Below are 26,135 nucleotides of genomic sequence, written 5' to 3' on the forward strand. Positions count from 1 at the left end.
GACAGCGCCCCAATACAATTCAAATTCTTTGAATTGTAAAAAAATACGAGCGCAATAATAGCCGGCTGAGAAGATGAGGGCTATTAAAAAATAAACAAACTTAGGCATACTTTTCATTTATCTTTTCGTATTAAACTGCCGCCACTTTCAGTTCAGCTGTTGACACTTGTGAGCGAGAGAGAGATTTAGATCACGCAAAACGAAAAAATCATGGGCGTAATAGTCAATCGAAAAGTCAAGCAAAAATTTTCCATAAAAAAGGGATCTATTCTGTTTCGCCCCCCCCCCCAGCTTAGTGAGCATAAATCTTTTATGACCCCCAGGAGCACGTGCTATTTTGTTACATAGTAACGTGCTATATAACAACATATAATTTGTAACTGGGGGTCATAAAAAACACTGGGGGCCGAAACAGAATAGTTCCAAAAAAGACCAACCCGTCCACAATAGTTGCTCCAAACTTCGTTCGAGAGCAATTAAAAATCACCCGGATTTATCTCAAAATTCGAATGATGTACTTCATCAAAGTTAGTCAATTGCATAATAATTGGTGCACTGTTTTCGCATATGAACTTGGGCAGTCCTTTTTTCAGAGGTCAATTTGCACATTTTAAAATGTGATCGCTACAACCTTGCAACTAACTCATTGTTTTCGAAATGCGAGCTCGATCAAATAAACAGGAAACTGGCAAAACTGAAAACTGTACTGCAATGCTACATTTCAAAGCAGGCGATCTAAGATTCCAAGAACATGTGATTTACAAATCAAAACTACCTACTCATTATCAGAGGATAGAACCGATTATGTCGAATTCTTAATACAATTTTCAGAAGCCAAACTGGCGTACTTTTTTCACAAAAAAACCTTCATCGACCTTGACCAGCGAGGGCTTGCCAAAATTATTCCGAAATTTAAGATATTTCTCTGCATTGAACTTTAAAAGTGAACTATGGTATTTTTTTATCGACAGTATCGATAGATGAGGAGATAGTGATCCTGTTATAATTGAGCGACAACATTTCTTCTCTATGTGGACGTTTGTGCGTCAACAGGCGTTCGTTACTATTGTGCCAAGAATAATACTAGCAAGGCGTGAAATGAAATTGCAATTTAGGGTTTAGGAAACAAACCCCCCCCCCCCCCACGGAAAAATACCCCCATCTCAAAATTGCCAGCACTGAACCCCCATCGCAATGAGGTCGCTCGTATATCAACCACCATTTTTGAAAGCGCCTGAACATCATTTGCATAAATGGCTGACAGTGAATCAAATCTTTGATTTGCTCACCCCCGAGAAAAATTTCCAGTATTCAAATTTCTTACGCTTACATGGGGGGGGGGGCAGCAGAGGGGGGAGGGGGGGGGGGGGGTGAGTATTTTCCGCTCTCAATTTATACTATAATACTATAGTATCATGAGTGAGAGTACTAACATTGATTCTGGTTGCTGTTTGTGGACGCTGCCGAAGACGAGTTTGGGCTATTGTAGTCTGTGTTTGGGAGAGAGGATCCACCACCTGTGGCAACTGTCACTGCTCCTGTTGCGTTGGAAGTGGTCGTGAACTGGGGAGTGATCTTGTCCACTTTAACTGGTGCCACATTCATCTGCTGTTGCTGTTGATGCTGAAACACGCCTATCTAGTAGTCGTTACTATAATAGACACACACGTACCCTCGCGTCCCATCACCTTTAAAATAGCTAAGGTGTGATGTGAAATAGTTTACAAGTTGTAACCAAATATGAACAAGAATCAACCGTACGTAATTGATTATAGACGCTTAGTAGCTCTCTTTATTTTGTATTTTCCCAGTACTACCTTGCGTCAGGATCTTACATTTATTGTTGCTGCTTGTTACATCTGTACAATTTGAGTTTTTCGCCTCAACATTGTGACAGCTCAAACATTTTTTTTCATCTGACTTTATTTCATCTGAGATCTAAAGTTAAGCTTCCGGTGGAGAAGTTTTAATCAAAACCCAGGGTCTATTATAAAACGTTCAAGATTATGGTAATTTCCAATGATCTCGTTGAAAAAATCTCGCAAAGACTCACTTGGTTATTTGACAAAGTATTTGACGGTGATGCCGTATTGCTTCCAGTCCCCGAACCCTGCGGTGGCTGGCCGGGTGCTCCCAGTCCCAAACTAGCCAACAAACTGTGTGGCAAACTCAAAGGCAGCTGCGCTGTTGCCGCCGCTGAATGTACCCCGGTCGGGATCGAACCCAAGCCTGTGAACTTGCCGGCACCACTTTCCTGTAGATTGTTGAGCTGTGCCACAAGTTGCTGGATATAGACGAGGAGGTCTCGGTTTTGGATTAAGAGTTGATGAACGCGCGATTGGGCTTCAATTCTGGCTGAAGATTCGGCTACTAGTTGGTCCTTGAGAAGTCTTACTTGGGCAATTGCAACTTGCGTTTCGCTCTGTTGTTGCGTCAGCTGTTCTTGAATGAGGGCCAACTGAAAACAAAACAACCTCTTTCCGTTGAAAAAAAATAAGATCCAAGTTCACGGATTATTGTTAACATCAATCGACTTGCTGAAAATACTGTTTGAGCGACACAACACAGCATTCACATCTCGAGTAGAATAACAAACGTAAACCGACGAATGTCGGAATAATTGCTCTTGAACGACGGGCGGGTAAAAAAATATTTTGACCATGCCGAGATTCGAACCGTTGACCTACCGCTCCCTAACTAAATGCACTACCAACAAGGCCAGCATGGCTTCTTATTTAAAACGCTGCAACCAATTTATTTTAGCAATAAGCTTTACTTCGGAGTGAGAGCTATAGAAATCACTCAAAAATGAAGACCGAAAACGTGGAAAAAAGTCACTTGAGAAGTCAAAGAAAGTTCTAGAAGAAAAGCTCAAGAATGGTCAAGCAAAAAATTTGCATAAAAAAGACCAACACGTTTACAATAATTGCTTTGAACTTCGTTCAAGAGCAATTCATAAAACTTATAACGCGCATTAAAATTCACGAGCCTCAAAACATAAAACCTGCTGAAAAATTGTCTTGGAGCAACAATTGAATTAAATTCGAAAAGTGGTTCATTTAAATCTGTGCTCTGAACATGCGAAAGTGGACATCGAGTAAAGGCAGCTGTGACAAGAGAGTGATCACATCACACTGATAAAAGCCACAGTTTTAATTCAGTTTCAGAATTGATTAAAACGGCTTCTTTCAATAAATTGTTTTATTCATCCGCCGTTTTGAAATATAAACGTCAAGATGGATTTTTCTAACAAAATGTAGGTGTACACAATAATAGGAAGAGTAATTATAATGATTAGCACGTGATCAGAGAGTGAAGGGAATAGGCCACACATCAATAAAACAAAAAAAGTTGTATCTTTTCCGTTTGTCCCCCCCTCCCCCCCCCCCCCCCCCGCCAGCTCAGTGGGTTCATTTTCTTTGCACCCCCCCTCCCCCCCCAGGCGCACGTGCCATATTTTAACATAAGGATTTACTGTGTAATGGCATGTGCTCTGTAACTGGGGGGCGCATAACGTACTGGGGGGGCACAAACGGAAAAGACGCGAAACAAGTTGTGGGGGGGGGGGGGGCACAAACGGAAAAGATCACAAAAGTTAATTGAATTGGGTTCCGAGTGAGAAAGGCGGTCATTGGATTTGCTTGGTTACATTACCCATTAAACTACAAAATATTCAGACTAACTTTTGGCAAACATAAACTTGCCGAGCACGCTTCCAAATTTATTCCAAAGATATGACGCTCCGTCGGTGAAAACTCCGTATTTATTACTTGGTCCATTTGGAGTGATTAATTAACAAGAAATTCATTCATAGGACCAATTATTACGGTTCATTAAATTCAAAAACTTTATAAGCCATTAGGCTATTGCTAATTTGCCAAATACATATAGATGGTTAGTCAGCCGCTAACAATCCATTTTAGGCTATAGGTTATCTGACCACTAAGCTGGGGGGGGGGGGTCTATAATGGGAAAAACCCATTATTTGCACCCCCGACGCACGTGCCATGTTTTTTTTCATAATGATTTAACTATGTAATTGCACATGCTCTTGGGGGGAGCACAACGTACTGGGGGGCACAAACGGAAAAGATCCAAATTTTGACCCTTGCACTATTAAATATAGCACAACCGACTCTAAAATGCGTAAAAAAGATGTAAACTGAGAAAAAACCTGCTGACGTATTTTTCATCAGCCATTTGCGGTATACTTTCATGAATTAGCATGTTCAAAATAGTTCAACTTCTTTCAATTTCCAAAGAGAACAATTTAGAACACAAAATCCAAGAGGTGAAAGTGGTGACCATAGGAACTAAGAAATGGGCAAACTTTTCCATAACAACTGGGGAGGAGTCAGTAGTTAGCTAGGGATGTGGGAGTCTAGCTTTAGCTTAATTGAAGTGGCGCGGGATGAGCGCGGCGTGGGGGGATGAATTGGGGGAGGAGGGGCAAACTCTGAGCCTTTCGCACCATTAATTTATAACTCCAAAACAGTTTAACTGATCGCATAATTATACCCTAGCAAGCCGAAAGGCTCTAAGAAAAATAAAAGCCCTCCGACAGTTACCTCTTTATCTCATTTTTGAGGATGATAAGTCAAAAGGTTCCAAGAAAAAACTCAAGCGAAAAATCGCATAAAAAAGACCACAGGACCAAAATAACTCCTACAAACATTGTATGAGAGCAATTAAAGAATTAACTGGACAAAATAATTGATGTAAACTTCATTTTAAGGCAGAGAAACACAAAACCACTATGATCTACTGTAAAAGTTTATAACAAACACTTTCCAGAACTCAAAATAGCTATGTGTCACTAATTGCAAATTATCAGTCATCATTTTTCGCTGTTAGGCTACCAAACAGAACAGTGTTCGGTTTGTAATCTTAGTGTCGAACCATTATTAAGAGCCATTGTCCGTTGGTCAAAAAATTTGCAAAAGATTCATTAAAACATTAAAAAAAGCAGCTGCGATCTCACTAAATTCTAATAAGTGCTAACAAATAGGGATATTACAAAATACGTCACAAAATATTCCAAAAGTATTAAAACTTTTCTTTGATCAGTGAGCGACCTAGAAAAAACTTTTTAATGTATATTCACAGCAAATTTTTTCAGCACATTCGTACGCAGAATGAGATTTTAAAGAAATAAGCAAATAAAACATAACCGACCGGCCAGCGGTTGCCTTCGGCAGTAGCCAGCTGGGGTTTAGAGATGCAGCATTGGGAGGAGGGGGAGGTGGTTATTTTTGTGAGGGGGATCAAGCGATGAGCGGGTAGGGTTGCGAAGGCTAGTTGGGGTGGGGGGTGGGGTGGAGCTTTTAAATCGACACAGAGGAGGGTAACCTTTGAGGGGTGGGGGTGACTGAGGGGGTCAGACATTTAAGATTAAGAACCGCCCTTCACACAATGAAAATTTCTCCACAAAATCCAGTTTTGGTGAATCGCATTCTTAGAGTGTTGTAAGGCTTAATGCTCTAAGAGAACTTAATGCCCTCCGAGCGCTACCTGTTTATCCCGTTTTTTTGAGGACGAAAAGCCAAAAGGGTCAGAGGAAAAATCGGTCAAGCGAAAAATTGCATTCAAAAAAGACCGACAGGTCTATATAATTGATACAAACTTCGTTTCAGAGCAATTAAAAAATAAAAAATCAAATTTTATGTCGCTTAAAGAACGTTTAATGTCTTGAAAATTTTACTCTATAAGGGATTTTTACATGCAGCAATAAGCGCATTGCTTTTTCAGACACTAATTTGCTATCCCTATTGTACAGCAATATGAAAAGTACCATGTAAGGTGCCTGAAATCTTGTCCCTTTTTCAGGTACATTCAGGCGTAAGAGAATCCGCTTTTGTGACGCAATAAGTTTTGACTATCAACTCATATTAGCACAGCCTCATTCTTTCATTGTAAAAAATAGCCGGTGGGTGAATTGTAATCGAACAATGCCGACGAGATTAAGGATAAAGCTGCTGCTTTAAAAAGGTTTAATTCCTCCGTGAAATAATTCATATTAAAAGTTATTAGAAATGAGAGGCGATTGAGTTCTAAAATGGAACCCAAGTAACTAATCCCCGGATAACCTATTCAGGCAATTTGACAACAACAACATATGATCTTATCAGGCTATTTTCTCAATTTATTTTTGCGAATATTCGAGGATTTAAATTGTATCTGTCAAACAGTTCTGTCATACAATTGAATATTTCTTAACTAAAGAGCTCCAGCAAAACTGAGCTTTTTAATTATACGATTTACTCTTCAAACTTAAATAACAAATATTTGGAAGGGGGCAAAATCCAACCATAAAGATAAATCAGCCCAAAAAGGGGGAAAGATAAACTGTCATTTTTTTAGAACAAGCCTTGAGTTAAAGTTCTCTTATCAAAGCTCGATCTAGCAAACGCCAATGATGTTCACCACAATTGAAAAAAAAAACGATTGAAAAATAAATTCCAACATTTCGATCGTCCATTGATAACACAGAACGACACTACATTTTAAAAATTTTCTAAAAGCTTACAAAATAATTTAAAAATCAACTTATCAACCGAAATCACTTAAACGAGCAATTCGAACCAATCCTATAATAATAATTTGTTCTCGAGTAGGATGTGCACTTGTTTGCAACACATATGGTATAAATTATGTACCAAAATAACAAATCTACTCGACAGGTCATCAATAGGTCCAAGAGGTCCTAGTCTAGCGATGACCAGTAATTGTGCGCATAACTTAAACATTTTTTAAAAAATATATATGGCTGACAAGCCATTATTTATGAAAGCCGCCAATTTCACAGATCTAAATCTAAATTTAGACATCATTCGATTCGATTGCCCATTACATGTACTTGACGTCAAATTGGCATTTCTCATTTTGTTAAAAATTTTGAAAAAATCAATCAGTAAAAAAAATTAGCTATTCATGGTGGTGAAAAGTGGAAATTATGTTGCCTTCAGAAAGGCCGTTGAACAAACAAAATACTCCCAAAAGCGTATCTAATTGATTTTCTATTGACAGCAATGATGTTTACTTGGATTAAAGCAAGCGTGAATTATTTATTCGCTCATTTATCAAATGTTCCATCGCAATTCCCCCACACACCGCATCAAACACTTTTGTGGGAACACCTACTGTGAAGTGTTATGGAGGCTATAAATGATATCTGTCATTGTTTCACTCCTCCGACCAATAAATAATTCTACAAACACATTTTTCGAAGGAACGCAAGCGAAAACAATTCCCTATAAAGGCTTCACACGTATACTGGGAATCCCTGAGAATAGATCTGAGAGAAAAATGATTACATCACAAAATGATCCCGTTGCAATTAGCAGGAAATCGATCTTATCAATCTAAATATCCGTCAAGTACAGACCCTAAACGTTGCGAACGCAATTCCACGAGTCTATACCGGATATAAAAATTGGCAATGTAAGCCAGACAAATATTGCACCCATATCACTATAAGAACTCATAGTAATATATTTCGTATACTATAACATTCAATTGCAACATTAATTTGAAAAAAAGAGTAATGGTTGTAAATATTCGGTCACAATTTTCAATTAGGGGTTACTAAACCACCTGAGCCCACTTTCGTTTGCCCCATTTCAAAAATTGAAAGAAAAAATAACAAAAAGCCGAAAAAATACAGTGCCGACTTTCAGTGACATCCTTTTCAAACTGCACCTGATTTTAGTCCAATTGATCAAAAAGTGCTCAAAATCAGCCATTCTATTTCTTCTGAATAAGTTTACTAATTGAAATGTCCAAAACTGACATCGATATGTCTTCCCTGGTTCAGCAGCCTTCCATGCAAAGTGCGCAATTATCTTCAGACGTTTAAGAACAACACATGCGACCAATTGCTTCAAATGTTAACTTCAAGAATAGAAAAACTTGGGACGTTTAAAATGACCTCAATGCCTCATACGTTGTTGGAGATAAAGTCAACAATAACGTCAAATAAAAAATTTAGTTTAAAAGGCCGAGGGATTAATGCAACTTAATTTTAATACAAATTCACATTTACAAATTCACACTCTAGGTTGCTTTATTTAAAAAAAATAAATTTTGAAGTCCTAAGAGAGTTTTCTACTTTGAAACGTTTGAAATGGTTCAACGGCGCCCGTTTTCTGCTTGTATATCAACTTAAAATAGATTTATTTTTAAAAATAACCCTCAAATCCCCCCCGCTGGTGAGCTTTTTCCGTCATCTCATGTGCAAAAATTATTCGGGCAATTGCACACTCAAATCGAGGTCGTGACTGCTAATCAGAACCCAAAATATCCCAATATCCGAAATCGATGTTGCTTCACAAGTTCGTTCGTAAACAAACATAGATGACTGAAAAGGAAAGGCTGCTTATGGCTATCCAATTTCCCCCGTACCATTGACAGCCCCGTTATAGGCAAGGTCGCTACATTAGGCAAGAGAAAGAAGAAAAACTGTGATAAGCATCCGCGGTTCATTTGTCACAACGACATTGAACTGTCTTATCACAAGATAAGCTACATACCACTATGAAATGTTGTCAGAGCCGAGTGAAACCCTTTCAACTTTGTTCACGTAGCGGACTAACAATACTTGTTGATTGAAAAGATGGAAAAAGAAAAGAAAGAATAAACCACCGCCCGCGGGTGATAAAATTTGGGCAAAGGGGAAAATATGAACACTCATAGGTTGTCACGCGCATGCAATCAAAAATTTTCGAAGTGACTTATAACTGAATAACAAAACACGCGGTACTATCAAATTCTGAAATTGGGAAACGCTTCAATTGTTTTCAACAGGCAAGCAATTCTATCACATGGCCAGGCAATCATTTCGGTCTGCTTGTTATGAATAGCCTATGAACAGAGGCGCTAATTAGGGTCAGTCTGGTCTATGGGATACTCTATTATCAGGCCAATTACGCACAAAACCAAAGTGAATGCACGAAGGCAGATTAATTTCGGCTGAACAAAGCCTGAGTTGAACCAAGTAAAACTGCAACCTTAGAAAACTTCCCTGTCTCCAGTTCAGTTCATGTTATGTTCACAACCTTGCTTGGGACATTTTTACTTGCGTTCGAACTTTTTACTGAAATACGAAAAAAATCAAGCCTGAATATTCATGTTCAACTAGATTCATTGAGGTCTCTCAGTTGACAGAATGGTTAACTTGGGCACAAAATTTATCCTAATTAAAGAATTAAAGCTGCGCGAAATTGGGATTCAATTAGGCTTTTATCAAATAAACTGTAGTCAGCTAAATGTTGGTAACATTTTGGAAGTAACGAGTACTCAGGCATCAGTCAGATGAAATGAAAAACTGCAAAATTACAAGAAGAATGTCGAAAGCAGTGTGAAAGGTCTGAAGACAGAGTGAAAACCTAGACAACTAAACCTCTCTTTTTACCCTTCCCCGTGGCGATTAGGGGGCAACTAACGATTAGGTTTCACTTTTTAAAGCTGCGCGAAATTGAGCTTCAATTAGGCTTTTATAAAAATAAATTGTGGTCAGTGAAATGTTGGTAACATTGTGGAATACCATGACCACGGAACTCTAATCAGAGAGTATCGGAAAAACTATTGATTACTATTTTGTCCAACAGTTTTCAGTAAACGCAGCTTGAAAACGTAAGCACACAATGAACTAAAAAGAACACAGTAACAGCCTTGCAATCTTTTAAAGGCCATTAAACGATGTTATGTTCGCAACCTTGCTTGGGATATTTTTTGGAAATTTCACTGAAATACGAAAAAATCAAGCCTGAATATTCAAGTTCAACTAGATCCATTCGGGTCTCTCAGTTGACGGAATGATTAACTTGTTCACAAAATTTAACCTATATAAAGAATTAAGGCTGCGCAAAATTGGGCATCAACCAGGCTTTTTATCAAATAAACTGTAGTCAGCTAAATGTTGGAAACATTTTGGAAGTAAGGAGTACTCAGGCATCAGTCAGATGAAATGAAAAACTGCAAAATTACAAGAAGAATGTCGAAAGCAGTGCGAAAGGTCTGACAACAGTGCAAAACTCTAGACAAATAAACCTCTCTATTCACCCCCCCCCCGTGGCGATTAGGGGGCAACTAACGATTCGGTTTCACTTTTTAAAGCTGCGCGAAAATGAGCTTCAATTAGGCTTTTATAGAAATAAACTGTAGTCAGCGAAATGTTGGTAACATTTTGGAATGCCATGACCACGGAACTCTAATCAGAGAGTATCGGAAAAACTATTTACTAGTATTTTGTCCAACAGTTTTCAGTAAACGCAGCTTGAAAACGTAAGCACACAATGAATCAAAAAGAACACGGTAACAGCCTTGCAATCTTTTAAAGGCCATTAAACGATGTTATGTTCACAACCTTGCTTGGGAAATTTTTTGGAAATTTCACTGAAATACGAAAAAATCAAGCCTGAATATTCAAGTTCAACTAGATCCATTCGGGTCTCTCAGTTGACGGAATGATTAACTTGGGCACAAAATTTACCCTATATAAAGAATTAAAGCTGCGCAAAATAGGGCATCAATCAGGCTTTTATCAAATATACTGTAGTCAGCTAAATGTTGGAAACATTTTGGAAGTAAGGAGTACTCAGGCATCAGTCAGATGAAATGAAAAACTGCAAAATTACAAGAAGAATGTCAAAAGCAATGCGAAAGGTCTGACGACAGTGCGAAACTCTAGACAAGTAAACCTCTCTATTTACCCCCCCCCCCCCCTTGGGGATTAGGGGGCAACTAACGATTCGGTTTCACTTTTTAAAGCTGCGCGAAATTGAGCTTCAATTAGGGTTTTATCAAATAAACTGGTAACATTTTGGCATGCCATGACCACGAAACTCTAATCAGCGTATCGGAAAAACTATTTATTACTGTTTTGTCCAACAGTTTTCAGTAAACGCAGCTTGAAAACGTAAGAATACGATAAACTAAAAAGAACACAAACACAGCCTCGCGATCGTTTAAAGGCTGTTAAATGAAGTTTATTAACGCCTCAAATTGCGCGAAACTTGCAGCGACGCAATCAAGCGAGACATTGTTTCAAAAGAATACCGAAACGGCGTGAATGGTCGGGTAAATTAAATTCTAGACTTTGGAAAACGCGAACAAAATTTGCTTAGTTGGGGTTGGGGGGGGGGGGGGCTAAAATTGTGCGTGCGCCCTGACCCTAGTTTCAGAGTATTTCAATACTGATACATTATATTCTAATAGCAAAACGCTCAACCAGTAGTGTTCCATACTATTCAAAGTGACCTTTAATATCAGACCTAATAGGAAAAACGCACACAAAATTTTTCGTCACACATGCTCCTCAAATTGAGAGGTTTACATAGCCAAAACAGGCAAAAACCATTCATAGTACTCGGATACCAGAAACAGAACAAGTTCGAAGCATTATTATCATAATTTAGTTAACTAAATTCTTCAATGTTTTCCATTTCAGAAAGTATAACTTTAAGGGTGTCGTGATTCTAATGAACCGTTTCATTTTAGGAGAAGAGATTCAAGAACAGTGCAACGAGTACTCAGGGATAAGCCAGATGAAGAGGATGAAAAGGAGAACTTCAAAATAACAATGTGAAACTCTGAAAAAGTTTGACTCTATTTACCCCCTCCCCTCCCCAGTGTGGATTAGGGGGCAACTAAAAAGTCTTAATTTCTCCTGCTAGCTCCTATTTGAACTAAATGATAATAATTTTAATGTATTTACTTTACAAAGATGCATTACATTAAATCATACTTCTCGTAAATTAAGTGTTTTCGACATCATTTTGTTACAGATTTACTGCCAGAAAAAAACGTTTTTTTTGTCAATTTTCCAAGTCTATGGGATGCTCTGCTATGAGGTTTTGCGAGATTCTTGAATATAAATTCAAGAAGAAGATTCGAAACTGCTCAGAATATGTGGCGGAAAAATATTAGGGTGGCAAATGTGGGAGGGGAGGGGGGGGGGGGGGGGGGTGAGGGGGGTCAACCTCTAAGAACCACCCTTCACACCATAAGTATAAATCTCCGTTTCCGTTAATCGCATACTTTGAGACTAGTGAGCTGAAAGGCTCTAAGAGCACTTAATGCCCGCTGGGCGCTACCAGTGTATCCCGTTTTTGAGGACGAAAAGTCAAATGATTCAGACGAAAAAACGGTCAAGCGAAAAATCGCATAAACATAGCCGGTAGATTGCCAGAAAATAGCCGCAATAGATTTGTAGATCTGCAGTCTCAAAAAACAGTAAAAAAGACAGACCAAAAAAAAATCGTCTTTTCATTGAAGGCTGATATGCTATATTTTGATTAGTTTTTGCTGCCTCTATTAGCTACTCTCTAATAACCTTCATTTAGAGTGACACACACCCATTTGACCTTATCTCTTTGAATTAAAGTAAATAAAAGTCAATTTCAAAGAGAGGAAGTCATTTTTGTGAGTGAGGTAAGTCAAGTGTTACCAAAAAATTAATCACGCAAATGAACAAAAAAACTCCACTAAGAGCAAAAAATGACGTCACGCACGTACTTCAGTTGAAATTGCATGAACGAATGAACAAAAAGCAGATTTGAAGTGGTTGTGACGCAATATGGTCGTAACAAAAATCGCGACGATGAAATAAAAACATAGCAGGACAAGTCCTGATGTACAATTCAAAGAATTTTCATTGACTAGACAAAAAATTAGACCAAGAACAGACTATGAGTGAATTGGGAAAACCATTTCTAGAAAAATCAGTTGACAAATTTAAAAGAAAACAGAAAATCCATGTCAAACTGCCGCATGTGAACAAAAAACCATAAGCGAGAAATAAAAATTTGGTTCAAACAAAAAACTAGGCCTAGAATGAACTTAATGGATTGGGAAAATAAAATCCGATCCAAAAAATCGAAAAAACGGTAAAAATCAGAGTGAAATTGCCGCATGTGAACAAAAGACCACTAGCGAGAACGCGAATTTTTGTTCAAACATCGTTTTCTCACTCTACTTCAAATTTAGAGCAAAAAAATTTCACGCTGCAAAACCACTCGCGTTTTCGCTCCATTTCCTGTTTCGTCGTGACCAAAATCACTACTCAAATTTGACTTCAAAAATCATGAAAATGTGTGAACAGATCTTTAAAAAAAGACAGCGCCCCAATACACTTCAAATTCTTTGAATTGTAAAAAACCAAGAGAATGCCAATAATAGCCCCATCTATCGCTCTGCGGCTATTAAAAAAGACCAAAGGGACTAATATAATTGCCACAAACTTCGTTTTAGAGCAATTAATAACCCATCAGTCTCCAAAACTAATCCGATTGAAGGATTTCTAAATTTTTCCAAATTCAGGAGTAGTGGGTCTTCAACTTGAAGAAACCAACTTCATTTTTTGATGAGAAGTTGGGACTAATGTATTGCACGATTTTCTTGCGCCTCTAAGCACTCAAATGTTACCGTTTTCTTTAATTCATTTAGCCTTATCAGTTGTCTGGTTCCTAATTCAGCGAATGAGTTGAACTCAGTCGGCTGGAATAAGTATATGATTTATGTCCGCAAAATAAAGGTTGAGTTTAAAGTTTTGGAAGCATAATTTGCGCATTGATCTCTGTAATTCTCGGTTTATATCAACGTCGAACAATGGTTTGTAAGAATTCGCAAAATCCTTCCGAAAATGGCTAGATTTCCTTAAAAATTAATTGGTCGTCAGGCTGAATTCTATCAATTTTTGGTTAAAAAACAAAGAAAAACGAGAAAATGATTTTTAAATAACCATTGACCACAATACTATCATGTTGAAGAAAGTTGCGTTTTGTTATTCAGCATAACAATTTGGCTTAGCAAAAATTCAATTATAACCACTTTCGGCAGCATTTATTGCACGCATGAAAAGAGTCGTTTCCAGTTTGGCTAGGCAGAGGAAATCCTACACACACAAAAGTATCAATCTACCTATTCTTCTATCTAGCTTTCCAACTATTACTATTGCAACGACCAGCGGCTATCAGGCTAGCTGAGGGTAATAAAAGGAGCCCACTAAAATGGGAGGCTGCCAAAGAAAGCACCACAAAGAGGGAAAGAAAGAGGGAGGGTGAGGGGAGGGAAGAAGTGTCAAAAGCTGTAGACATTTTTGATGGATGCTTGGTGTGGACTCGTGGGAGGGGGGGGGGGGGTGGGTTTTAAAAACAGTCAGATAGAACAAGAATAGGGCAAAACACGTCCAAATACATACACATATACAATCTACACATAGCTTGTGTTCCTCACTTTAGTTCGGTTTCCTTTTTCTATTATACTTTTTATATTACAAGCAACTGAGTAAATTTGGCAATTTAATAACCACCTTTTACCAACTTCCTTTCGCTAAGATGGAATCCTTAGAAACATACGGACATAGATTGCACAAAACTGGCAATTAGGCTCACATTTTCGCCTCAATTTCGCGAATTTTTCCCGGAACTTTAACAAAGGCCCAAAATTGGATACATGAAATCACATGTAACAAATAAGTTACGCCATTAGGTAATTTGGTTTCAATTTCTTAACTTAAGTGCGTTCAATTAATTTCGTCCTGACACGAGATTCCAAACATTTGGCTTTCAGACATAAAGGTCCCGCATACACACATTTGGAATCATAGCAGCCAGTTTTTCCACAGCATTTCAATTGGCTAAGAACACACGACACAAATTAAAACAGATAGGCCGCTTCGAAACACATGTAAATATTAACACTTGGGGTACAAAACTGAAGGACAGAGATATAGCTCTAACTACACAGGCGCCAAGATACTATACGAAAGTGAGCTACTGTTTGCAAAGTTCAACTGATAAGGTTTTTCAGAAACTTGACTTCCAAAATTTGGTTCACAAAATTTATTAAAATGGATAATGCCCTTAAAACAGCCAAAACTCGAATTAAAAAATAAAGGATGATCAAACTACAGCTGATGTCCATTTGAAATTGGCTTTACAGAAAAATTTGAGGTCGTCATTATAAAATTTGTTTATATAATGGTCAGCCCGAAATTCAAGTGACATTTGCTTGTAAATCTTAGTATATGTTAGAATATAGTCATGGGAGGCCAATGGCATTTAATGCTCAAAACAGGAAGGCTTGAGCCAGATACTGAGTTCGAACTGCTAAAAAAAATCCCAGAACTATTTTTTTATTTAGAAAACAATTTTGCTGCTTCAAGTCGCAGATGAGTGTAATTTACCCCATCATTTGACACATCTGCACCCTAAAAAAACTCACTAACTCGCCTTTTTGCTCATTGAGAAAAAACGTACCTAGAAATGCTCACAATTTGATAAAAACATCAGTTACTCTGGTGAAAGCGTCAACCTTCAATGGTTTTGCAAACTGAAAGCCATAACTTTCGTCTTACTGGGCTTCAAAAAAATTTTCCAAGAAGCGTGTCTCAAAGTTTCCGAAGATTTCTTCATCAAGTTTGCTGAAAGTTGTTTGATTTATACCACGTCAAAGCTCAGTTTTCATCTAAGAGTGTGAGAAAAGGTGTCAGGACAAACTACCCAATGCCAAAATACCCAATGTGACAAAATACCCAAAATATACCCAATATTTTATTCTAACGTTGAAACTATCAGAACGATTATTTAGCACAAAATTTATTTAGTGCAATTGGCCATGCCTCGCGGGCCATGGCCATGCCTCAGCGGCCCGTGGGACTTGATATGAAACTATCACAACCGAACATGGGATTACACTATCAACTTAATTGCGAGAAAACATGTTTGTAATTTCGAGAGCTAATTTGTAATCGGATTATTGAACGAAAAGATCAAAGGGAATAAATTGGGTATAATGGCAATGGGTATTTTGCCACATTGGTTATTTTGGCATTGGGTATTTTGTCATGTAACCGTGAGAAAAGTATGCAGATATCATTTAAACGTGTAACCAGACTTTTTGCGAGACAAAAACCTAAATTTAGAGCTGAAGCATAACAATATTCTTGCTTCCTTTCAACTGAAACTTGGGGTTTAAATTGGCAAAATTCGCCAAAAATTGTAAAAATGACACATTTAAAAAGAGTTACCACCATTTAAAAAGATGGGAAAGGAAAACTTTGAGAGCTAAAAAAAATTCACCAACTGAAATTCAAACAGGTGACAATGAAAATCTTGAAAAAGGTGAAAGCTTTCGATATGAAATTGCAAGTTTCAATTGGTGCTTAAACTTTTGTAATAGCAACGGAACTCCTGTAAACACGACACTGTCACAGAGATACTTGCGAACTGCTCACACATCATTCTTAATGGGTAGCGAAAAATATGAAATATGCTAGAATAACAAAAAATCACAAAGAACCAGATCAAACATTTCTGATCAACATGATTTTTCTATTAATTTTTACCTACAATGGCATAATTTTAAACTTGAGGCAATCAAACATATCCAAATAATGTCAGATTTATTTAACCTGTGGTAATGCCTTCGGAATGTCCTTGTAAAAATGCAATACAACTAAACATAACCGACTAACGTCGGACGAAATGCTCTCAAGCAACTGGCGAGCGGTTGGCCAGTCACAAACCGTAAATTCATGTAAATTCATTCCTAAACAGTTTCTATGAATCACATACTTAGAGACTAGTAAAGCGTAGAGCTTTAAGAGAACTGCTCAGGCTTCGACTTTACCTGTTTACCCCATTTTTGGGGACAGAAAGTCAAACGATCGGAGATAAAATTCGTCGATGAAAAGTTGGTAGTACACAAAATTGCACAAAAAGACCAGAAGATGTTGCGGGGGTCAGACGAAAAATCGATCAATCGAAAAATCGTATAAAAAAGACCAACAGGACCAATATAATTGCTACAAACATCGTTTGAGGGCAATTAATTAAGACTAAAAATAAATGTTACAAGCTTCGATAGCTATTACTGTTAAAGACAAGACGCGCATATATTGCAACAATCTTTAAGAATGAAAGCAACAAAGATGAAACAAATCAAGAAGCGATGCGTGAAGGGGTTAAGAAAAAAGTTCAATCAGACAAAAATTGATGAGAAAAATATAGCAAAAAGAGTAACAGGAGACAAGAAAATGCTATGTACTGTGTTGGAGCCTGGTTGAAACTATTTGTAGCAGATCAATTTAAATTTTCAAGAATAATGAAGCAAGGAAAAAAAATAGACAAAAGTGCTGAAACCATTATTCTGTAATTGATCCAACGTTTGTTCAAACCTACATCCAAGATATTTCCGTTTAATTTTCAAATTATAACTTTATGAATTCTACATAATCAAAAGTAGGTACTTTTCATTGACGTTTTTTTAGAGGGTACATTGCTCAAAGTCGATGTGATGACAGCATTTTGTCGATATATTTTTTGTTAGGGCGCAAACCGTTCCTTGAAACGGTACATAACAGTTTACATGACAAATGGTGTTAGACACAACAACAACAACAGAAGTAGATAGAACATAGCAGTTATCTACATTTAATGTGAATTGGTCGTTTGTTACTTTGAGACGCTTACAAAAGAGGGACAGAGGGGGAATTCGAAAGCAGGTACAGCGATATAAACCAGGGAAATTCGAATTAGATTAGCTCGATTATTTACCACGAAAGGCAAATGCCTATTCTTTTCAACAGGTCCCCCCGAAGTAGCCGCTGCTGCTGCTATAGCCGATACTTGTACACTGGATGAGGACGCGCTAATATTTCCCAGGGGTACATTTGCTGACGCGCTAGGAGAGGAAATTTCCACACACTTTTGTGCTCCAATTAATTCGAACAGCGAAGCAGGCGGGGGTGGCAGTGCGTTGGGCACAATAGTAGATGGGTAATACTGGTGAAGACCTCTTTGGTTGTTCGAGTTTTGGGTAACTGAGCCCACTGTTAAAGAGTGCCCCGTCAAATTCCCTTCCATTAATTGGTTCTGGGTATCACTGGAGCTTCTATCACTGTTACCAGCATTATGCAACAGGGGGTTATTAGATGGGGGTATAGGCTTGAACCCTAAGGGACTTGGGGCTCTCATTCGCGCGTGTCTTATAGGGTTGGGGGACAGAGGGATTATGGGCGGTTTGTTGGGGGGTTGGGGCAAAGTCAAGGATGTCATCAACAACTGATTTGTTTGTTGTTGCTGTGTTTGTTGATTTTGCGTTTCTTCACGTGGGTAGTGAAGGGAAGAGGATGGGTAATCCGTCTATACGTGGCAGCAAAAAGACATCGCCAGTAAACAACAAACAAACAAACAAAGCAGAGAGAAATCGATAAACAATCAGGGTATAATTTAAGCTGAGTTCTGTTCACGCAATAGATTCCCCTCTCAAGTGCTTTCACCAATTTATAACTAATATGCAGGTTCAAAACAAATCAAAAATACAGAAAGTAACTATTTGAATAAAGCAAATATAAGAAGCACCAAATCAAATAGAACTACCTCTATAAAGTCAAACTCATACTTTAAATTGAATTTTTGGTTGTCTTGACTAGCTAATTCGTCCGCTCGATGACGTTTTGATAATTACTGACTGAAAAAAATCTGTAAAAAACTCCACTTAATTTATCCAAAATCATATCTAAAATCATGACCAGCTAATTTAAAACTGAGCCTAGTTGTTACTCCAAGTTGCAATGCGCTGCTAAAAACGAGAGAAAACAGGTTACAATAAGGACCAATGATTTATCGAGAAAAATTTGATTTCAAATCTGTACAGACAAAATCTATACAATGAGCTATTTATTAGTTGATTACAAATTAATTGAGAAATATATATCGACTCAAGTTTGATCTAACTACGAAAATTTATTGAGCTGTTGCGGATATTATCGTAACCCCTCAAAACTGAGAATAAAACTGAGAATTATTAAAACTACCGACTTCGGTTCTTCTGTTTAAAAGATTGAAGACAAAGTATGCTCCTGTAACGAATCATGACGAAAGCTCTTTATGAGAAATGCTAAATATATGAGATATGCAGTTAAATTTAGAACAGAAAATAACGAAAAAAAAAATTTTAAAAAAAATTGTCAATAGGTTTAAACTACAGCAGGTTAAACTTAGATTTAGCATTAAATTGCCTACAGTTGAAGCCCAATCGAGATTAAACAGAGTTAAAAATTGTAAAAGCTGTTTAGAAATAACAAGAAATCAGGCGCGCACAATTAATCAGCCAAGAAGTTGACAATCAGCTGAAATGACAATCAGCGGCTTTGGAAACAGTCAACAGGGCTTACAAATTGGAGCACGATATCTTTGATCACTTCAATTGAAAATTTACGGCCCACAAAAATATTTTAAAATGCAGCGGAAAAATTTATGTCCAGCAGATAAACCAACAAAACACCAATAGCGGAAAATCAAGCAAGCTAAATGAAGTTCGCCAAAAACACTAGAATTGAGCAACAAATTTCATTCAAATTCGTCTAACATCGTTATTCGTGTCATAGTCAGTGCAAAAAATGTCAGAAACAAATCAGATATCTGAAATCGGCCGCTAATGATCTCTGAGCGGCTATCGAAAATCTAAGGATAAAAAATTTAAAAACAAAAAGAACAAGTGAAACCAAGGGAGCATGAATAGCGAAACGGGAACAAACAATTCAAAACATTAAATATTTCTATGCTGGACGCACATTAAGATTGATATCGTTGGTATCAGAACAATATACCCAATGCCATTATACCATACCCAATGCCAATATACCCAATGCCATTATACCCAATGCATCTTGATATTTTTGTTCATTAATCCGACTACCAATAGGCAGTCGCTATTACAAGTATGTTTTAATGTACTTAATGGCCGTGGCCATGCCTCAGCGGCCCATGGGACTTGATATGAAACTATCACAACCGAACATGGGATTAGATTATCCGCTTGAGCATGCTAAAACATACACTTAATAGCGGCGGCTAATTTGTAGTCGGATTATTGAACGAAAACATTAAAGTATATTGGGTATAATGGCATTGGGTATAGTGGCATTGGGTATTTTGGCATTGGGTATTTTGGCATTGGGTATTTTGGCATTGGGTATAATGTCATGTAACCACATCTTTGATTATAGTAACACCAAATGCGCAAAATCAAGCAAGCTAAATGAATTTGGTCAAAAATATTTGAATTGAGCAACAAATTTTATTCAAATTTGTCGAACATAGTTGTGTTATAGCCAGAGCAAAAAAGAAAAAATAGCTATTTGAAATTGGCCGCCAATGATCTCTGACCAGCTATCCAAAAACTAAGGAGAAAAAACAAAACTAGTAAGAACATGAAGCCAAACTAAAAGAGGTGAAACGAAGTAAGAACAAACAAATCAAGTTGCCAAACAAATCAAAACATTAAATCTCTCTACCATGGATATCCTTCTATATCAAGCTAAAAAATTATTATAGTTATGCTCTAAGATTGAGGAGATACAATTGTTTTTTGAAACTTCTGCTCGTTGTCAAAAAAATGTTTGCATCTTTTTTTGCAACATAGCCAGCAGATTGCCGGAATTAATTCCAATGACACCGATTATTGGAATTGAAAAAAGCACAGAACATAGATAGAAACAGATACAGGGAAGAATTGAAATTATCAATGAAAAACTGAACGCTGGAAAACTAAAAAAAACATGTGGGTGGAAACTGATATTGCTTGTTAAAATTAGCAGAGTTTCTTTGACCTCAAAATAACTTGAATTGAACTAAGTTTAAAAGCTAAAATTTAATTTGCAGAGTGAGGTAAAGTCACGCACGATCAGAATATCAATCACCCAAATGACCTAAAACACCTGCTATAGAGAACGAGAGTGAGAGAAATGATGTCACGCTCACAAATGCTTTTAATCAAGCGTGAATAAAATTGACCTTTTCAGCTGTTCTGCGTGAAAAAAGTGAAATGATAAGCGAAACCAAGATTACCTCATCATAGCAATGCTTAGCTTATAGCTTTAAAAAATAGGAGAAAAAAATGATTGTCTTCTTCCAAAATGATGAATAGTATGTGTTTTAACTTGATTGTAGTTCGAGCTTGCTCCCATTTCAAGAATGACGTACGGATAGTAACAATACCAAACATAGCTGGCAGATTGCCAGAAAATAGCCGCAATTGATTCGTAGATCGGCAGTCTAAAAAAAACAGTAAAAAAGACAGACCAAAAAATTTCGTCTTTTCATTGAAGGCTGATCTGTTATATTTTGATTAAAAATCTGTATAAGTTATTGCTGCCTCTATTAGCTGATCTCGAATAACCTTCATTTAGAGTGACAGACACCCATCTGACCTTATCTCTTTGAATTAAAGTAAATAAAAGTCAACTTCAAATTGAGGAAGTCATTTTTGAGAGTGAGGTAAGTCAAGTGTGACCAAAAATTTAATCACGCGCATGAACAAAAAAACTCGCTCCACTAAGAGCGAAAAATGACGTCACACATGCAATTCAGTTGAAATTGCATGAACGAATGAACAAAAAGTGGCTGTGACGTCATATGGTCGTAACAAAAATCATGACGACGAAATAAAAAAAAAACCAAGAGAAGGCCAATAATAGCCTCAGCTATCGCTGTGCGGCTATTAATTAGCTTTAGACCTGGCGGCCAAGCTGAATAAAAACAAAGTTGAATTAAAACAAAGCCTGCTCTTAATGGGTCTGTCCTTTTTTTCTGAGCAACTGCTCTTAAAATGGAGATTGAGCGCAGAATTATATTGGCCAAGAGAAGTAAACAAACCCGGCAGATTGCCGGAAAATAGCCGCCGTTGATTCCAATAAGCATGATTGGGATTGAACGAATAGAATATATTGAAAAAAAAAAGATTTTTGTACAAAAATATTTTTTAAGTTCGATTTATTTTGATGGCATTTCGTAGTTGAACATACTTCTGTTTCTTAGAGAGAGGCTACAGGGGCTACTATCAACACCAATAAGCATTAGAGGTGGTAACTAAGACTTATAGGAACGACATTCAAATAGCGGGCATCTAAAATTGGGCTTTATGGGTTTATCCCGTTTCTATTTCTGACTTCAATTTTTTATACCGACTCTGTTCATTTTGAATTGCTTTGCTGAGCAACTGATGTTCAAATTCACTTTTAGCAGAATGAGAGAAGAGAGAAACTAGCCTAGAGAAGTCAAAAAGATTTCACGCAAAATGTCGAAAAAGCGGCAAAATGGTAAAGCGAAAAAAAGTTTGACGAAGTAAAAAAAAATACGAGCGCAATAATAGCCGGCTGAGAAGATGAGGGCGGCTATTAAAAAAAAGATGTCACACACATAGAAGAACAGCAGAAAAATGCAAAAAATTCCGTTTCCAGGTTTGCGGGCGTCAAAACATTTTAAAAATGAGCACCAGGCGACAAATAATGAGCTTCAGACGCCGAAACAAAAACAAACACCATGATCACCGCAATGTAGCTAGGCTCAGTTTAATGCTTCGAAGATCTAATATAGAACAGTTGCCTTTGATATGATTCCAATCTAGCAGAGCAAAAGCTTCATATTTGCTCTCCAAACGGCTCCATATCAAAAAACCTGGAAATAATATTTTCCGTGTTATTGGGCCAGAAGAAATCCTGATGAATCCCTGAAGAAAATGTTTCTTGGGAAAATTTCAAATCGACAGACGTTCCATCAAACGTATCTTAAAAAAATAAACATAGCTGGCAGATTGCCAGAAAATAGCCGCAATAGCTTTGTAGACGTGCAGTCTCAAAATTATAAACATAACCGACTAAAAACGGGCGAATTGCTTTCAAACGACAGGCGAGCGGTTGGCTCCGTCAGTAGCTAGCCACGGGGGGGGGGGGGGGGGGGGGGGTACACCGGGGGCTGATGGGGGGCAACACAGCACTTAATACCCGTTGGGCGCTACCTGTTTATCCCGCTTTTGAGGACGAAAAGTCAAAAGCGTCAGACCAAAAATCGGTCAAGCGAAAAATCGCACAAAAAAAACCGACAGGACAAATATAATTGCTACAAGCTTCGTTTGAGTGCAATTAATAAAAGAAACAGACCCAAAAAACCATTTCTTAACCTTTTTGTGTTATATTTTGATTCAGAATCTGTTTAACTCAATGCTACTTCTAATGGATGCACTCAAATACCCTTCATTTAGAGTGACACGAACTCATTTGATCTTATCTCTTTGAATTATAGTAAAGAGCAGCCAATTTTAGAGTCAGGAAGTCAGTTTTGAGAGTGAGGTAATTCACGTGTGACCGAAACTTGTTCAATCGAATGAACAACAACACTTGCTTCTCTAAGAGTGAAAAATGACGTCACACACGCAATTCAGTTGAAATTGCATAAACCAATAAAAAAAAGCAGATTTGAAGTGATTGTGACGTCATATGGTCGAAACAAAAAAACCACTGGCGAGAAAGAAATTTGGTTGAAACAAAAAACTAGGCTTAGAATGAACCATGAATGGATTCGGAAAAGCAATGAGAAAAAATTCAATTCAAAAAATTGAAAAAAGTGTAAAAACCGAAGTGAAATTGCGCTTGTGATCAAAAATCACTAGAGAGAAGGCGAATTTTTAAAATGCCGTTTTCTCACTCCTTTAAAATTAGAGTTTAAAAAATTTCACGCCGCAAAACCACTCGCTTTTTCGCTCCACTTTATGTTTCGGCGTGACCAAAATCACTTTCAAAAATCATAAAAATGTGTGAACAGATCTTAAAAAAAGACAGCGCCCCAATACAATTCGAATTCTTTGAATTGCAAAAAACCAAGAGAAGGCCAATAATAGCCTCAGCCATAGCTTCGCGGCTATTAATAAGAACATAGCTGGCAGATTGCCAGAAAATAGCCGCAATAGATTTGTAGACCGGCAGTCTGAAAAAACAGTAAAAAGACAGATCAAAAAAATTCGTCTTTTCATTGAAGGCTGATCTGTTATATTTTGATTAAAAATCTGTACAAGTAATTGCTGCCTCTATTAGCTGATCTCAAATAACCTTCATTTAGAGTGACACACACCCATTTGAGCTTATCTCTTTGAATTAAAGTAAATAAAAGTCAATTTCAAAGTGAGGAAGTCATTTTTGAGAGTGAGGTAAGTCAAGTGTGACCAAAAATTTAATCACGCGCATGAACAAAAAAACTCGCTCCACTAAGAGCGAAAAATGACGTCACACATGCAATTCAGTTGAAATTGCATGAACGAATGAACAAAAAGTGGCTGTGACGTCATATGGTCGTAACAAAAATCATGACGACGAAATAAAAAACATAGCCGGAAGAATTCCGGAAGCAACTCGAAGCATCAAAACTTCACGAAAAGCTGAAGCCATTACCTTTTGTATTAAACCATTAAATCATTACCTCCCCGGGTCTGATCTAAAAATCGGTGAAATTTAAACCACTGTCCCCAAGAGAAAGAAAATGCCGCAAAATTTTATTATTGAAAACGTTTGGTAACGTTAAAAAAGTCTGAAATTTTTATGAAGATCCAAAAACTGACAGCCTGACAAAGCTGACAGGGCCATCAATTGCCCTCAGATAATTAATGATTCTAATCTCAAAAAGATCGCGAAAGCAAACGGCAGATAAAAACTTTTCAAAAAAGACAGGAAAGTCAAAATTATTCAAAAAAGAGTGCTCTAAGAATCAGAGAACCACTACAATTAGATTTCTAATCACGGCAATTAAGATAAAAATAATAAATGATTCTTCCTTGTTGTATATATGCTAGACAACATGATTTCATGCAAATTCAAAAATTAAATTATAGAAAAACAAAAGCAACAGAATAATATTCAAAGGCAAAAAATCGTCGAAAAACAATACCAAGCCCGGAAGAAAATTGCAATGAATAGTAATAAGTAGAAATGTTGGAAAAGACTTTCTATTTCTAGCAAAATCCTAGTACTGCCTTATTTTGAATTAAATCAATTGCAAACCGAAGAAAGCAAGATCTAAGAAAAAGCTGAATTCAGTCAATTTTTTAACAACTGAAAAAATCAATATAACGAATATAAAAGTAGGTGCCAGGACAAAACTAGAATGATACAAACAGGAAAGTGAAGAATATGGACACAATGTTAGGAACACCGTAACAAAAAGACAAATTCTTGATTTTTGAAAGTTAAAAATCAAATTTAAAAAAATCAAGAAACATAACCGACTAACGTCGGGCGAATTGCTCTCAAACGACCGGCGAGCGGTAGGCTTGGTCAGTAGCTAGCCACGGGGGGTGCACCGGGGGCTGATGGGGGCAGCACTGGGTGGGGGGGCAAAAGCGCGGTGGGGGGGTGGAGCCAATAGTGGGGGTGGGGGGTCAACAAAGGGGGGAGGGGTGTCAACCTCTAAGAACCGCCCCTCACACCATAAGTATAAGTATAAGTCTCCAAGACAGTTTGAGCTGAAACAGACCTGAAAGGCTCTAAGAGCACATAATGCCCGCTGGGCGCTACCTGTTTATCCCGTTTTTGAGGACGAAAAGTCAAAAGCGTAAGACGAAAAATTGGTCAAGCGAAAAATCGCATAAAAAAAGACCGGCAGGACTAATATAATTGCTACAAACTTCGTTTGAGAGCAATTAAAAACGAGTACATCTCATTGATCAGCATTCGAGACATAGAAAAGACAACGAGTCATTCGAGACAAAAATCCAACTTGCTGAACAGAATAAAACAAGAAAAAGCAGAATTCAGACATACAAAACAATGAAACATTTTTCAAAAAAGTGGCCAAAAAATATTTAAGACTGCATTTATGAAAAAAATTTATCTGTTTTTTCAAAAACTTAACACCAAAAAAATGACTCAATTTTTATTGAAACGAAATTAAAGTCCCTCATGTTCCCCAAAATACTATTTCTAGAAGCTAACTAAAAGCAAAATACAAAAAACTGAAAAAAATTGGCAAAAAACTACGAAAAACGGATTAGCAAATGTACAATTTTATGAAACAAAATTACATCGAGGTAGAAAGAGGCATTGAGTATTTGAAATATCAAAGGGAAGTTGCCATATTAACTGATTTTTGACAAAAAAAAAACAGCTAAAAGATCCAAAAATGAAGAAATTAATAGAAAATAATAGAAAGTAATAGATAATTAATAAGATAGTAATAAGTAATAGAAAATAATAGATAATAATAGAAAGTAATAGAAAATAAAGCCAAAAATTAACTAAAAAATCAAGAAATATGTGCCAATTTCGCATTTGAAACGCAATTTCAGGCTATGCAAAATACTGTGCT

At 37.2% G+C, this 26,135-nt stretch overlaps 1 protein-coding gene across 6 annotated transcripts in view; it reads right to left on the reverse strand.

Annotated features, from left to right (window-relative positions):
• LOC142339617 (uncharacterized) overlaps positions 1–26,135 on the reverse strand; it is a 111,081-nt gene that overhangs the window by 15,578 nt on the left and 69,368 nt on the right. For 5 of the 6 annotated variants that reach the window (XM_075389784.1, XM_075389782.1, XM_075389783.1 and 2 more), the window contains 3 exons: positions 17,556–18,143; positions 2,054–2,458; positions 1,434–1,623 (listed from right to left, as the gene is read on the reverse strand). In XM_075389784.1, coding sequence (XP_075245899.1) covers positions 1,434–1,623; positions 2,054–2,458; positions 17,556–18,143 — 1,183 coding nt within the window. The remainder of the gene's footprint in view (positions 1–1,433; positions 1,624–2,053; positions 2,459–17,555; positions 18,144–26,135) is intronic. The other variant, XM_075389786.1, reaches the window with a different exon arrangement.

This window comes from Convolutriloba macropyga, chromosome 5 (genome assembly GCF_964194025.1).
Source record: "Convolutriloba macropyga chromosome 5, txConMacr16.3, whole genome shotgun sequence".
Classification (NCBI taxonomy): domain Eukaryota; kingdom Metazoa; phylum Xenacoelomorpha; order Acoela; family Convolutidae; genus Convolutriloba; species Convolutriloba macropyga.